The sequence below is a fragment of the Dromiciops gliroides genome, chromosome 1 (genome assembly GCF_019393635.1).
Source record: "Dromiciops gliroides isolate mDroGli1 chromosome 1, mDroGli1.pri, whole genome shotgun sequence".
Taxonomy (NCBI): Eukaryota; Metazoa; Chordata; class Mammalia; order Microbiotheria; family Microbiotheriidae; genus Dromiciops; species Dromiciops gliroides.
Window position 1 is genome coordinate 509,726,179 of NC_057861.1, and position 15,209 is coordinate 509,741,387.

Consider the following 15,209-nt stretch of genomic DNA (forward strand, 5'->3'; position numbering starts at 1 on the left):
TAATTATACAGATAGTGGGGAAAATCACATTCCTCCTCCCTTGCACAAAGATGGAAGGAGTTGAAGAGAGACAGCTCTTAATTCTCATTAAAGTCACTTCCCCTCTGTAAGCCTCAGGTTCCTTAACAGTAAGTTAGGAGGTTGGGTTAGATTTGCAGGCTCTTTTTTCAGCTATACTGTTCTATACTTCCTCCCTCAATTTTTAGGATCTTAGTACCTTACAATATGCTTTCATTCTCTAGTATTTTCATACTCCAATGATCTTTTTACATTTTATTATCATCTAGCATTATTTAATTTAGCAGCCATTTCAAGGAGAAATTAAGTTCTAATGCATCTAATTAAGTTTTTCTTTGAGGGACCTAATATTTGTGAGAGGGGAGGGTTTTAAACACAAAGATATGGATCTTACATATAGCATCAGAGTGTAGTTACCATACTGCTTGCCACACTGTTTATGTTACCATTATGTTATCATTATGGATTGTTTTGTAACTAACAAAATAAGATAATCAGAATATTTTCACATCTTCATATTATAAATCTGAGAGTTTTGCAGAAATATAAGCACTTGACATGATTTCATAAATAACATTTGCATAATAAGAGCTCAAATAATTTATTTTTAATTTCTCATGAAAGCTGATTAATGATTCCAAGATTCAGTGTAACTTGATGCTTTGCTTGAGATTAGAGATGAAAAAATGGAGCTGGATACTTCTCTGCAGTTTGTAAAGGCTGTAATCAAAACTGAAACACGAACAAGAGCTGGATAAAGTACCATTTGCAGCTGTGAGCAACTCTTTTCAATTAGCTTCTTCTGGGCCACTTCTCATTCACAGAAGTCTTCTGAAGCCAATTAAATGGATTTTCACCCCAATTTTAATGTAGCTTCTGCTTAAAGCCAGCCAGTTCCCCAAATCTAAAATGGACCACTCTTTAGCGATGTTAACTGTAAAGTAAGAATATGCGTGAAACTTTTCTAGACACTAGTTTTAATCTCAGATGATCATAGATTCAGAACTAGAAAGTAACTTAGAAGTCCAATCACTTTATTTTACAGTTAAGAAAACTGAGACCCATGGAGGTGAAACAATAGAGTTGTCATTTGCATTCAGGTCCTCTGACTCCATCTAATGCTCATTCTATTTTCCCTTGCTTTAATTTTATATCATTCCTAGTCCCCTATGAAACACATTAGTTCCCTATGCCCATACCATATACACCATTTCTCTAGTAAGTTGAGTGCATAGTGGATTGAGAGAGCTAGGAGTAAGGAAAACCTGAGTTCAAATGCAGCCTCAGATACTTAACAATCATGTGATCCCAGGAAAATCACTTAAATCTCTCATATAGTAAGCACTATATAAATGTTATATATTATTTCTATCATTTTTATTGTTATTACTATTACTACTCATCTTGCCACTGAATGCTATTCTTTACCTCAAAGCTGTAGATTCACTGCCTCAAAGTTGTTTCATTTTAAATCTACCAGTTCAAATTGATAAAATTCCTACCATCACCCTGTATCATATAGTTTGTAATGATGTACTGATAGGACCCTGCCACCATTCTATCTCAGAACCAAAGCTCCTTCTTAGATGCCCTACCCTGAGGGAGATATGTACAGAACATTAGAGTGAGCCTTGAAGTAGATTTGAAGTAGAGCCTTGAAGAAGATTTGACCTGACTGGGGATATAAAGGTAAGTCCCTAAAATAGGAATGACCTCTTTAGAATCACCCTACCACCGGGACTCCAGTAGGCCTGTGCTTTGAACACCAGGCAGGTCACTAAGCATGTAAACTCCCTACAAACACACAAACACACACACACACACATGCACACAAACATGCACACACATATGCACATACACATACACACCTACTTTTCCCCTCTTCCTCAGGTATTGATAATGAAACCAACACTTCCATATGAAATTGCATGAGAGTCTACTTCCCTATGACTTCACTCAGAATTCACTCAAAATCTCTGTCATTCTGAGGCTGTTTCCTTTCTTGATCTCTTACCTTTGTTTCTTCACACCTATCTATATCAGCCCTATTTATCTGGTGTCTATGCCAGGAATTCTTAACCTGTGATCCATCAAAACAGAATAAAACTACTCCGGGTCCCCATTTCTCTTTTAACTCCCTCTATGACTCTTAGCAGCTAGGGCAATTAGGTGACACACTGAATAGAATGTTAGACCTCAAGTCAGGAAGACTTCATCTTCCTGAGTTCAAATTGGCCTAAAACACTTACTATCTATGTGACCCTGGGCAAGTCATCTAACTCTGTTGTCTCAGTTTCCTCATCTGTAAAATAAGCTGAAAAGGAATGGCAAACCACTCCAATATCTTTGCCAGGAAAACCCCAAATGGAATCATAAAGAGTCTGAAACTACCGAACAACAACCATGAAAACATGACTCTTGAAGACATTTGGATTCTATAGGGATATTGATTTCTTATCCTCCATTAGAATGTAAGCACTTAATCTTTGTTTCATCTCTTCCAGGTGCCCCAAATGGAGCATGTTTTTTCTAGAGTTCTCCTGAGTCTTATATTTGCATTTCAAAGATTCTATTGAGTTCTGGTGTTTTTATTAAGAATTTTTGAAGTCCTATTTCATTACAAGTCTATATTTTAACCTGTAGGCAAAGTGGCTATACTCAATTTTTCTAGGTAAGCTATTCCTGGTTGTAAACCTATATTTTTGCCTTTTAGAATATGGTGTTCCAAGCTCTCCTGTCCTTTATTTGGCAACTGACTAGCTTAGTTTGATTCTGACTTGGAACTTGAACAATATTTTTGGCCACTCACAATTTGTTTTGTTTCCCTCTCTCTAACTAGGATTCTATGGATTTTGATTATAATGTTTCTGGAAGTTTTCATTTTAGGATTTCTCTCAGAAAATATCTAGTATATTCTTTCTATTTTTGCTTTGCCCCCTGGTTCTAATAGGTCTAGTCAGGTTTAATTTCTGACTTAGGGGGGCAGCTAGGTGGCACAGTGGATAAAGCATTGGCCTGGATTCAGAAGGACCCGAGTTCAAATCTGGCCTCAGACACTTGACACTTACTAGCTGTGTGACCCTGGACAAGTCACTTAACCCTCATTGCCCCACAAAAAAATAAAATAATAATAATAATAATAATTTCTGACTTAGGGTGGGGAGGGGAGGGGAGATGGGCTCTCTGTTAGTCTGATGATTATTAGACTATCCTTGCTTGATCTGTTTTCCAGGTCATGTTTAAATCATATATACCTTAAATCTTCTTCCACTCCTTCAGTCTTTGAAGTATTTGATATCCTAAAAAAAAAAAAAAAAAGAAAAAATGAAGTATTTGATCTCTATCAATCAGATGTTTCAAACATGATATCCTTTTAACTCTCTCCCCAAATCTAGTCCTCTTCCAAATTTCCCTATTTCTTTCAAGAGCATCAACATCTTTCCAGTCTCCTAGGTCATCCTCAATTCCTCATTCTAACCCACCTTACATATCTGATCAGTTGCCAAATTTGGTTATCTCTATGTTCACAATATATCTCAAATTCAGCCCCATCTCTCTTCTCCCATGAAAACCTTTGTAGGTCCTCATCTCTTCTCAAGTACACTGTCTCAAGAGCCTTCTACTCAATCTTCCTGCCTCAAATCTCTCACTTAATCCCTCTCCTCATGTCTGTTAATGTGACTTTCCTAGACTTGACCATGTCACTACTAATTAATAAATTACAGTAGCTCTGTATCTCTACAATCAAATATAAGTTCCTCTGTTTGGCCTTTAAAGCCAAATTCTGTTTCTAACCAACCTTTCCTGTCTTATTAAACATTAATCCCTTTGATGTTTGCTACAGTATAACTTTCTTACTGTTCCTCATACACAACACTCCATCACCCATCTCTGTGGTTTTGGTTTTGGTTGTTCCCCATGCTTAGAAAGTGCTACTTTCTCACTTCTATTTCTTAGAATCATTAATTTCCTTCAGAGCTCAGCTCAAAAAGCCACCAGCTGCATGAAACTTTTCCCAAACCCCCTTGCAATTGCTGTCTGCCTCTCTAAATTATCCAGTACTTATTTCTTAATAAATCTAAAAAGGTACATATTGTCTCCCCCACCTAGAAAGTAAGCTTCTTCAGAGTGAAATGCACTGTATACAAAATAACAGCAATAGTGTAAAATTATCTGCTGGGAAGCATGTGGTTATTTTCAGCAAGGCAATGGTCCAATATAACCCTGAAGGACTATGAAAATGGCAACCCATCTACAGAGAAAGAAGTGATAGTATCTGAAATAGATGGAAACACATTTTTTTTTCTTTTCTTTTTTTTTTCTTTTTTGGTGAGGCAATTGGGGGTGGGTGGCTTGCCCGGGATCATGTGGCTGGTGGGTGTTGGGTGTGTGGGGCCGGATTTGGGCTCGGTGCTCCTGTTTCCAGAGCCGGTGCTCTGTCTGCTGCACCACCTAGCTGCCCCTGGAAACACATTTTTTTAAAAAAATGTTTTTTCTCTTTGACAATTCCTTAGTCTGAAGTTTTGGGAGTTTTTTGACTGTTTTTTTCTCACAACCTAGCTAATGTGGGAATGTTTTCCATGACTACTCATGTATAATTTATTTTGAAATGCTTGAGTTCTAGTGGGTGGGGGAGGGAATAGAGGAGGAAGAGAAGTTGGAACAATTTTTTTTTAATTGATGTTAAAATAAATCTGTTTTTACATATAAAAAAAAAAGAAAGTAAGCTTCTTATTGGAACAATTTTTTTTTAATTGATGTTAAAATAAATCTGTTTTTACATATAAAAAAAAAAAGAAAGTAAGCTTCTTAATGACAGGAACTGTTTCATCTTTGTCTTTGTATCTCCAACACCAAGCACAGTGCCTAAGTACTTCCATAGCTGGAATTCTCTCCCTCCTCTACTCCTAGGGAACTCCCTGGCTTCCTTTAAGTGCCGATTAAAATTGCATTTTTTTTACCAGCAACCTTCCTGAACCTCTCTTAATTCTAGTTCCTTCCCTCTTTTAATTATATTTTATTTATCCTGTTTATAGCTTGCTTTGCATATATTTGTTTACATATTGCCTCCCCCATATTGCTCCTTGAAGTCAAGGACTGTCTTTTGCCTCTTTGTATCCCCAACACTTAGCATATTGCCTAGCGTAAAGTGAATGCTTAATAAATGTTTATTGATTGATTGAAAGGCCTGGAGATGATTCAGATTCTATATTTATTATTTATGTAATATAGCTTAAATAGCTCCTCTTAAGGAGACTCTGTGATCACCAAGACCTTGAAGTAGATTATTCAAAAGTTTTCTAAGGAGAGCTAAGTTGGCTGCAGGCAAATTGGCAGTTATGGAATGAAGCATATTTTCACCCATGTTTTGAATACCATAAGCAGAGGTGTGGAGATACATGAGTAGATGAGACATGATCAGATAAGTGTGTAGATCACAGAGGAGAGAAAATAGAATGTGGTATTAGTGAATTCAATACCATTTGTGGGAAATGGTAAGTAAGTAAGTAAGTAGCTTCTTTGTCCTTTCACAAAATTTACTCTGATTTTGATTCTCATCACAGCCATTACATTGTTTAATTGATTATCTATTTCCTTTATTTTATACTATTAATAACCCTCATATATAACAACAGAGATGTTTGCTCAATCCTATAAATCAGTAGTTATAGAATGAGAGGAAAGAAAGTTCATGAGATCAGAGATTTCCCCAATTTTACACATATACTGGGGTGGTTGTTTAAGCTAATTTTTGAGAAAGATTCTAGATTAAATAATTCCCTAAACAGACCCATCAAATTGCCTTAGAATCCAGAAAAATTATTAATAAGGTGAAAAATTAATAGGACAGTATACAGAATTTGTGATTATCCCTGAATGTAAGTGAAACACTGCTTCATACCCATAGCTCCATAGGGTCTCTATGGGATGTAACTTGGGAGAGCCCAATTTTGACTATTTTCAGAACATATAAACCTAAAGTGAAAATATGTTTCATCATTTCCACCTCCTGTCTTGTTGCTTCCATTCCCTTCTAAATCTACTATTTACTGACAAAGGTGAATAAGTTTTTGGTTTTCATCCTTTTTTACTAATTTGACAAAGTGATTTGCTTCTTCCAAATTAACCTTCTTTCAGTATAACTTCCACTGATGCTCTAAGGCAACTCTTAAACCATTGAGTGCTCAAATAGAACTCTACATCAGGACATGGATTCACATTCAAAACAATATTCAATCACAGGATTCAAGGATCCTAGGTAGGATGTGAATGACTGATAACATCTGTTACAACTTCTCACTAAGAAGGAATTAAAATGCATTTCTCTAGTATCGCCAACCCTTACCCTTTTTAAAGCAAGTATAACATCTGACCCAGTTATTGAATACTCTCTGTGGTTTACCATTTTCATATCCCTTTAGGGTACCACTTTCTAATATCTTCTCTCAGGCTAGGTTAAGCCTCCTCATACCTCTGCCTAGGACAAGCTGTTAGTAACTCCATCTTCACTTGTCAGCCATTGACAGGAATACAGAATGAAAGTCCAGAAGGAGCAATGGAGGAATGAACATATAAAGTTTTAAGTTTTTAAAAACATCTTTAAATACAAGTTTGTTATTCCACTCCAGAGGAGCCATAATGCATAATATTTATGGCAGAGGTTTTCCTTTATGTTTTTTAGTGATATGAAGGAAGGAGGAAAGAGATAGAAGGGAGAAAAAAATAAATTCTTGATCATTGAAAAAAATTAATCTTAATAAATCAGATTGATGTTTCTTTGTTCTGGATACTGATCCAGAAAAATTTTAAAGCAACATTTTAATCAGTGTCATATCACAAACATATCTAAGATGTATGTAATGAAAAGTTTTCAAATTATAGAGACTTAAGAAAATAATTAAAAATCATATGAAAGAGGATAAGGTACATCTTGTCCCTGTTGTCCTAGCTGACAAGAGTAAGTCAGATAGACCCTCTGAGATAACATTATGCCTCATATCACGATATAGATTTTGTCATTCATTTCCTAGTGAAAAGAAGAGGAGATGCCATTCTGTGTTTAAGATGCTGCCTGTTAGAGAATGTTACTGAATTTCAATGGGATTTTGAAATCTGTCAAACAAAGATTGACATATAATAGAAAGTGGCTAATTCCCTTTGAGAGGAAATGGCCTTGATGAATAACTATATATTTTTTCAAATAAATTAAATAAAGTTGAAATAAAAATTTAAGGCTACTGCATTAATTGTACTTTGTGATTTAATGTAGCATGAGCTTGACTATTAGCAAAATGCAAGCTATGTTTTATGAAAAATTTACTTGCTAATAAAGAAACTCATTAACAGCCAGCACCTTTTATTTTTAGTCTGAAATTATGATGAGATGGTAGACCTTACTAAAAGTTTTCAATATTTTGATCATTAATATAGCACTTCAATTGAGCAATTCTCTTATAATAAAATTAAAGTTAGGATAAGTATTACAATCATTTCTGCAGTGTATGTGCAAATTTTTTGTCTAATACCAATGATTTTTCAGTATGGGGGATTCCCAGTGTAGAAATTCCCTCCACTGATGCTAATTAGCAACTCCTCTATAACTTATAAGAGAGTTGCCTCAGACACTGAGTGGCCATGGTCACACAGCTAGTATGGGCCACAGGCAGGACTTTAATAAGAGTCTTCCTGATTCCAAAGGAAGCTGTGTATATACATACTGTCTCTAATATTGGCATTATTCTTGAAATTTTCAGTGGTTATTTTGTTTTCTTCTGATAATTCATTATAAACATTATTTTTAAAAATAATTCTTGTTTTGTTTGATGGAATTCAAATAGTAATGGTAATTATAGTAATAAATCACTATATTTATATTTTTAAAAAATATTTAGTGTATTTCAGACTATTGCACATGTAAATAAAAGGAATGATTTTTATAAATTAACAACAACCAAAAAAGAATGTAAGCTCATCTTCTGCAGGTTCCCTAAGAGCATAGTTGGTATAATTATACTAGCAGACAGGACAGCAGACAATAATGTACCTCATCCTATTTTCAAATTATCATTTCTTCTGCTATGTCTCTATATCTTGAATTTTTCATACTATACAGTTTCAAGATCACAATAATTTGGCATGGTAAAATCAAATATGTTATTTTTAAGATCTTCTGTATCACTCTTATGTATAGGAGACTGTAGCCAAAGGTTTATTCTATGATAACACTATGGTTCTTACAATGTACTGGTTGAGTTCTCGAGCATATTATGAGATCTGTTTTTGTAGTATTGGGGTTAGTAGTCTATCAGTCTATGAAATGGTAAGGTTCTGGTGTATAATTCTAGCTATTAAGTAATATCTTTTGAGAAATTAAGGTGGCAAATTTTGAGGCTACAGTGCTATTTTGCCTAGTTTCTATCATTTCCTTGCAAATCTGCATTGAATACTTCCTTGTCAATATCTTGTTGACCAAGCTCATGTCACTCTTGGAATTTTGACATTTCATAGTTTCCATTCAGAGATAAGACAAACTTTATGTGCAATAAATCCAATGGTTTGTTATCAGCCTTTACTTTCATTTGGTGAAATGGTTTGTTTGCTCCAAAATGTATTTTTGTAGGTAGGTATTCTGCCTGTTTGGTATATGATGAGAGAAGGATTATCAATTTTCTGCACCCTTTTTGGCAAGGAAGTGTTCATTTTTCTATAGCTTTCTTTCAGAGATAAGCCCCATGTTTAGTTAAGATTTTAGTTAAGATTTTTCTATTTTTATTAGGATATGTTCTGAATTTGTTATGGCCCATTTTTAGAGTTTTCAAAGTATAAAAGGATCAGTCTTAATAAGACTGATATTACAAAGATGTTAATTGTTTTAATTATTAATTGGATGTGTCCCTTTAGACCAAAAAAATAACTTTTCAAAATCCCCTTCTAAGTATGATCATTTCCTTTTCAAAATTACTCAAGACATCAGCACTGGTTTTGCCATTTGTTTCATTGTAGGTAGCAGATACAGACTTTATGTTAAGTATGAGTATTCAGTGCCTTCGGGTTCTTCAGTTTTCCCTTTTCAGATTTAGGGTTTCTGTTGAGGGTGTTAACTTCTCAATTTCCATAAATTTCACCTTATGAGATTAGGAAAGAGGTTATTCCTTATGATTGCCCTAAATTGAAATACAAAATACTGTGTAATTTGGAGCTAAAACTGTTACTGGCATTAAGTGGTATGAAGGCTTTGGCAGTAAGATGCTTATAATTTAGTGATGATATTAAACTAGTACATAATTAAAATATGCATATCTTTAGCCCAACTGGCCTGTGTTTCAGGGTTCCTTTCAGGTCTTCATTGTTTACTTCAGTGGTCTAAGGGTACACTGAGTACTTTGTTTTATATCACCTTAGCTGACATTCATTTTCTTGGCTCTCCCTTTGCCCCCAATAAATTGGGTGATGGATTGGTCTTTGAGGTGATGATATTGTTGTTGTTGTTAATCAATTAACAAACATTTCTTAAGCTCCTGTTATGCTCCAGACACTGTGCTAAGTGCTAGGGATACAAAATGGTATAAAAGACAATATTTTCCTTGAGGAGTTTGCAATCTAATTGAGGGGAGAGAGGTTGGGAAACAACATGCAAACAAATACATACCAAATAAGCGATATATAGAATAAACAGGAAATAATTAAAAGAGAGAACACCTTGGAATTAAGAGTGCTTAGGAAAGGTTTCCTGTAGAAGGTGGGCTTTTGATTAAGAAGGAAGTCATGGAGGTCATTATTAGTCCATTGCTATTATTTCATTGATATAAATACAAATAACTCCCAGTGAGGAAAATCCAAGTCTACCAATGAAGATCACAAAGGCTCTGTAACTTATATCCTTAGAGTCATAGCTGAGAGGTACCATGGTTCAGTATGTCTCAAAGGAGGGAGTCAAACCCAGGTTTTCTTGCCTCTGAAGCAAAACATATGCCATGGTAATGGTGAAGAAGAAGATGATGATGATGATAATAGCTAGCATTTATATAGTACTTCCAGATTTGCAAAGCACTTGACAAATATTATCTTTTGAACCTCACAACCCTGAGAGATAGGTGCTATTATGAGGATACAGAGGCAGAGAATAAGTGATTTCATTAAATTGTAAACTCCGTGAGGGCAAAAGACTTGTCTTTTTTTTTTAATTATATCTCCAGCACTTAGCACTGTGCCTAGTACATAGTAGACATTTAAATGTTTATTTGATTGGACTTGTCCAGCTTCACAGAGCTAGTAAGTGTCTGAAGCCATATTTGAACTCCGGTGTTCCTGACTACAAGGCCTTCATTCTAGCCACTGTATCACCAGTATGCCTAACTATACCATACTGTCTATAATACACAAGAATTTGTTCATATTTTCCCATAACTTTCCACCTTTTTAAAACTTTTTTTAGTTCCTTTTTACAATGTGCTTGCCCTAATTCCTGCCTTGTTCAGAAGCATTTTCATCATGAAAGGAAAACACAAAACATTTGATTTGCATAGGGGGACTGCTTCCTCTGCATATTCTTGTATAATTCACCAAAACATTTTTTCCTAAGTTTCACTTTTTTAGGGCAACTCGACATTAATGTCAAGTAATTCTGGTACAACATCAGACGTCAAGCTCTCAAAATCCTTCTAGTTCTATTTTAAAACTGACTATTTTGACAGCTCTAATTGTGGAATATAGAAATGCCAGCCAGGAAGCTGCCTCTCAAAAGACTACCTTACAGAACAAACCTTATTAAATGTTAAACATGAGCATTAGGAATATCATGCATTTTACATAGGATAGTTTGGTTTCAACATGATTTCCTCATTGGAGTCACTGGTCAGTCAGTTCCTTGCTACTGAATTGTTTGAATTATTCACCATGCATTTTCTTGTCAAAATCAGTAAGTTAACTGAAGCAAGCTGTCTGCAGGAAAGCCCTGTTACAACAGGGCTTATTTTTTAGAATTAAAGCCCAATCATAATCAAGGATAGTAGCTTAAAAAAAGAAAATTAATTTTCCTCATAAAAAAAAAAGCTTATGATGAAGCTTTTATTCACTTCTGATGGGGTTCTGCCAAATGGTAAGAGCAATAACCTGAGCTCAGGACAAAAAAATGGATTTTGTTCCCTACACAGAGGAAATGACATGGTTTCTAAAAAGATAAGTTACAAAATTAATTGCAAAACCAGAAGGATTGAAGAAAGCACTTTAATCTGGACAAATATGTATAAAATTGTCATAGCATCCTGCATTATAAAAAGTGGTTAAACAGACATGATAAAAAGGCACCACTTAAACCTCCTGACACCTGCCACTGTAATTAAAAGAATGTAATAAGATCTGGGAATATAGGATTACCATCCTACCTTCATAGAAGCCCTCTATAACAACAAAGAGAATTAACTAGTTGCCTGGGGTGTTTTTTTTCTACTGTGCTTTTCTACAGCTCTCTTTTCTGCTGCCTCCAGAGGCTGAAGGTCCCACTTTATCCACAGCATGGATGCCATGAACTTAACCAGTGAAAAGGGAAGAACTTTCCTTCTCCTGCTCCCTTTCTTTTATGTTAGCTCCAAGAAATGAACCTAGAGGTGTTTTCTTCTGTTCTGTATTGCTTGCCCTCTTCAGTTTCAGGTGACAGAGGCAATCCTCATGGGAGCCAGGAGTTCAAACCATGGCAACTTTGGAGCCAGGTTTGTAGGTAGGATAGTGAAGCCAACCAGCCTGACATGAAAGCCCTGAAAAATCAGGGTGCCTGAGACTTGAGCCCAAGGTGGGTTCTGGACTTGGATCTGGGACTGTGGTCTATGGAAACCAAGCCAAGCTATGAACCTAATTTTCCCTTCCCCAAAGACTAAGGTGGTATAGAGGAGAGGAGGATTATGCTTTCCACATGTTAGGGAAATAAATTTATATGTTTGTGGTTATACTTTTTGAAGCAAAAATTAATCAGACTGTTAGTAACTAATAGAATTGGGTCAAGGGAGACCAACCGCTACCGTGGAATACCATCAGTGAGGGCTGGAGTCATGTGTAGAGAGCCTAGAAACCTCTCCCTCCCCCAAATCCTCTCAATGGTATTGGTGAACTTGAAAGTGGTGTGAAACATAACCTACCTGGTAGTAGGAGTCAAGGTAGTCTGTATTACATGCACGATACTTCAACAGATATAGAGATATAGAGAGATTATTCATCATATTCATGGACTAAAAAGCATTAGTTATTTATTTATGTAACTAATATCTTCAATTTAAGCAGAAACTCCATGAGATCAAGGAAAAGGTGATGGAGTAGAGGCATGAAGTAAGACATGCATTCTCAAATATGCCCTTTTCATCTTTTCATTGTCCATGGCCCTTACTGCACAATAGACACTCAAACATTTACAGAATTAATTAATTATTTGTTCTTCTTCCAGAATTCCTATTGATTTCCCAATTCCTTGGACTTTAGGTTGTCTACTTGACTTGATGTATGGAAGCACACTAAGTACTCTTCCCTGCTCCCTCTTTTTAGAAACATTATAGAAGTAGCTTTCTCAGTATCCTAGTCTGAAGCCTTTGGATTAATCTGAATGAGCAGCTTTATCCATCTTTCTTTAATTATGGCTCTTAATCTGTTATTTCAGCTCTGAATCTTTGTTCAATCTTTGGTTTGTTTTTTGTGGGGCAATGGGGGTTAAGTGACTTGCCCAGGGTCATATAGCTAGTAAGTGTCAAGTGTCTGAGGCTAGATTTGAACTCAGGTCCTCCTGAAACCAGGGCTGGTGCCTTATCCCCTGTGCCACCTAGCTGCCCCCCCCCTTTGTTCAATCTTGACTGTAGAATTTTATCTGTTGTTTAAGAATATTATAAATTGTAACTTCAAAACAGCTTGTGTTATAGAGATTTTAGGAGCATGGGGGTAACTGCCTATCGTTGGACTCCTTTCTCTCTAAGAAGAAATGTTTAGAATTAGTTTAATCTATAGTAATAAAAATTGTTTATGATAATATCATGCCTTAAAAAAACTAGATTTCTTGGGAATAAAAGTTGGTTTTTTTCTTTTCAGAGACAAAATTTATTTGGACACATGTACATTCTATTGTATAGTACCCTTGATTTGAAATCAAGGCAACCAGGTACCTTTAATAATCAGTTTTTCCTACACAAGTTACAACAGACAGCAATTAATAATGACCATATGCTTACTAGCTATGTGACCCTGGACAAGTCACTTAACCCTCATTGCCCAATAATAATAATAATAATAATAATAATAATAATAATAATAATAATGACCATATGTACCTTGTTCCTGAAGAACCTTATGAATCAAAACAGAACAAGTTCAACTATGTTCATTAAAGTTTTAATGTTAGGTATATTTCAATTGTATTTTAACTCTTTGAAAATTGGTAACATATATATGCATGTATAAATATACATACACATATTATACATAAATATACATATTATATATATATATATATATATATATATATATATATAACATTGAAGCTTGTAATTATCCACAATATTCAATTATCCAAAACAGCCTACTCCCAAATATCTTGGATAAAGGAATTTTCTAAACATATTTTCAGGGATGCTACTAACTCCTAACATAAAAGGTTCTTAACATACAAGGTTCTCTTCTTTTTAAACATCTTTCTTTTATGATTCTGTGAAGATAGACTAGAAAAATGCATTTGTGTGCCATAAAATGGAGAGAGAAATCCTATGTATTTTATCTTGTAAGTCCCACTTGCTACTATCTGTAGCTTTAAACCAAACCCCACACCCACAAAAGTTTCAAGCAAAATTGAAGGAAAAAGTCTTTAGTAGAATAATACATTTTTGCAGGAATAAATTTTGCTTTATTTTATGACTTTAATCTTAATTATGCTTTATTCTGAATTTGACAAACAGCAACAAACATTTGTGTATACAAAGAAGAACAGTATCTGAAACTGCATGTCTCTATTATGTACAATTTTTTAAAAAATAAATATTCAAAACATTAGTTTCAAAACTATCCTGTTTCTGTCTCCCTTTGAACTTCCTTTAGTCTGTGTTTTTTGGAAATGTTTTGTTGCCTTTTTTCTTTTCTTTTTCTTTGATTTTGTGTAACTATTGCTAATTCTCTTCTTGTTCCCATTCTTCTTCCTTCCATCTCCCATACTGCCCCTTTTAAAAAAAAGCCCTCCCGGGGGCAGCTAGGTGGCACAGTGGATAGAGCACCGGCCCTGGAGTCAGGAGGACCTGAGTTCAAATCCGGCCTCAGACACTTAACACTTACTAGCTGTGTGATCCCGGGCAAGTCACTTAACCCCAATTTCCTCACTTGAAAAAAAAAAAAAGCCCTCCCTACTAAAAAATAAATCAATAAGCATAGTCAAGCAAAACAAATCAACAGACTGGTCCTTTCTGAAAATGTCATTTTCTGTATCTCCAGTTCATGTCCTCGTTGTAAAGAGATGAGAAACATACTACATTATTCCTTACCATGCTGAATTAAGACTTCTCCACTACGCTCCCCCCCCCCAAATCTCTTCATCCTGGAAGATTACTTTTGACTCTGGAATTTATACCTTAAGTACCATCACCTCAGTTGTGTCTCCCTTTTATTAGAAGACCTCCCAGAATTCCCATTTGAGGAAGACACCCAAGCCAGTCTTCTCTATAATTTGTACCAGGTTACAATCCTATTGGGTATCTTACCCCACCCTTTCATCCTCCTTTTATGTGTTGTCTTCCCCATGGGGTGTTCAGGAAGGCCAAGCATCTCTGGTATGAGCACTTGCTGAGCCATTTTCAGAAATTCTCATCCACCTATTCACCTGTCATCCAACTCACACCTGTGGCTCCAAGGAGCTGTGGCATGTACATCAGCCACACCCCAGAAAAAATGTCTCCACAGACCGAGTAAACCAGGTTGAGTGTAACCGTTAGGCCTCAAACCCATCAGTGAGTTAGGGAGATATCTACCAGAACCATGTAGAGACTTGCCCCAGTGGAATGGGGGAACAGTGATGGGAATAATTTGTTCCAACAGTCATGAAGATGATTGAAGCAGATGAAGTGGAGTGCTTAGAACTTGGTTAGAAATGGAAGATGCACAGCAGCTAGGTGGCACAGTGGAGAAAGCACCGGCCCTGGATTCAGGAGGACATGAATTCAAATGCAGCCTCATAC

At 35.6% G+C, this 15,209-nt stretch overlaps 1 protein-coding gene across 1 annotated transcript in view; it reads right to left on the reverse strand.

The window, feature by feature from the left end:
* Positions 1-661: 661 nt before the first annotated feature.
* The window catches only part of DTWD2 (DTW domain containing 2), a 186,973-nt gene continuing 172,425 nt past the window's right edge, over positions 662-15,209 (reverse strand). Inside the window, exons 7-8 of the mRNA XM_043978707.1 lie at positions 3,273-3,317; positions 662-952 (exon numbers count right to left, since the gene is read on the reverse strand). Coding sequence (XP_043834642.1) covers positions 3,294-3,317 — 24 coding nt within the window. The 3' untranslated portion in view covers positions 662-952; positions 3,273-3,293. The remainder of the gene's footprint in view (positions 953-3,272; positions 3,318-15,209) is intronic.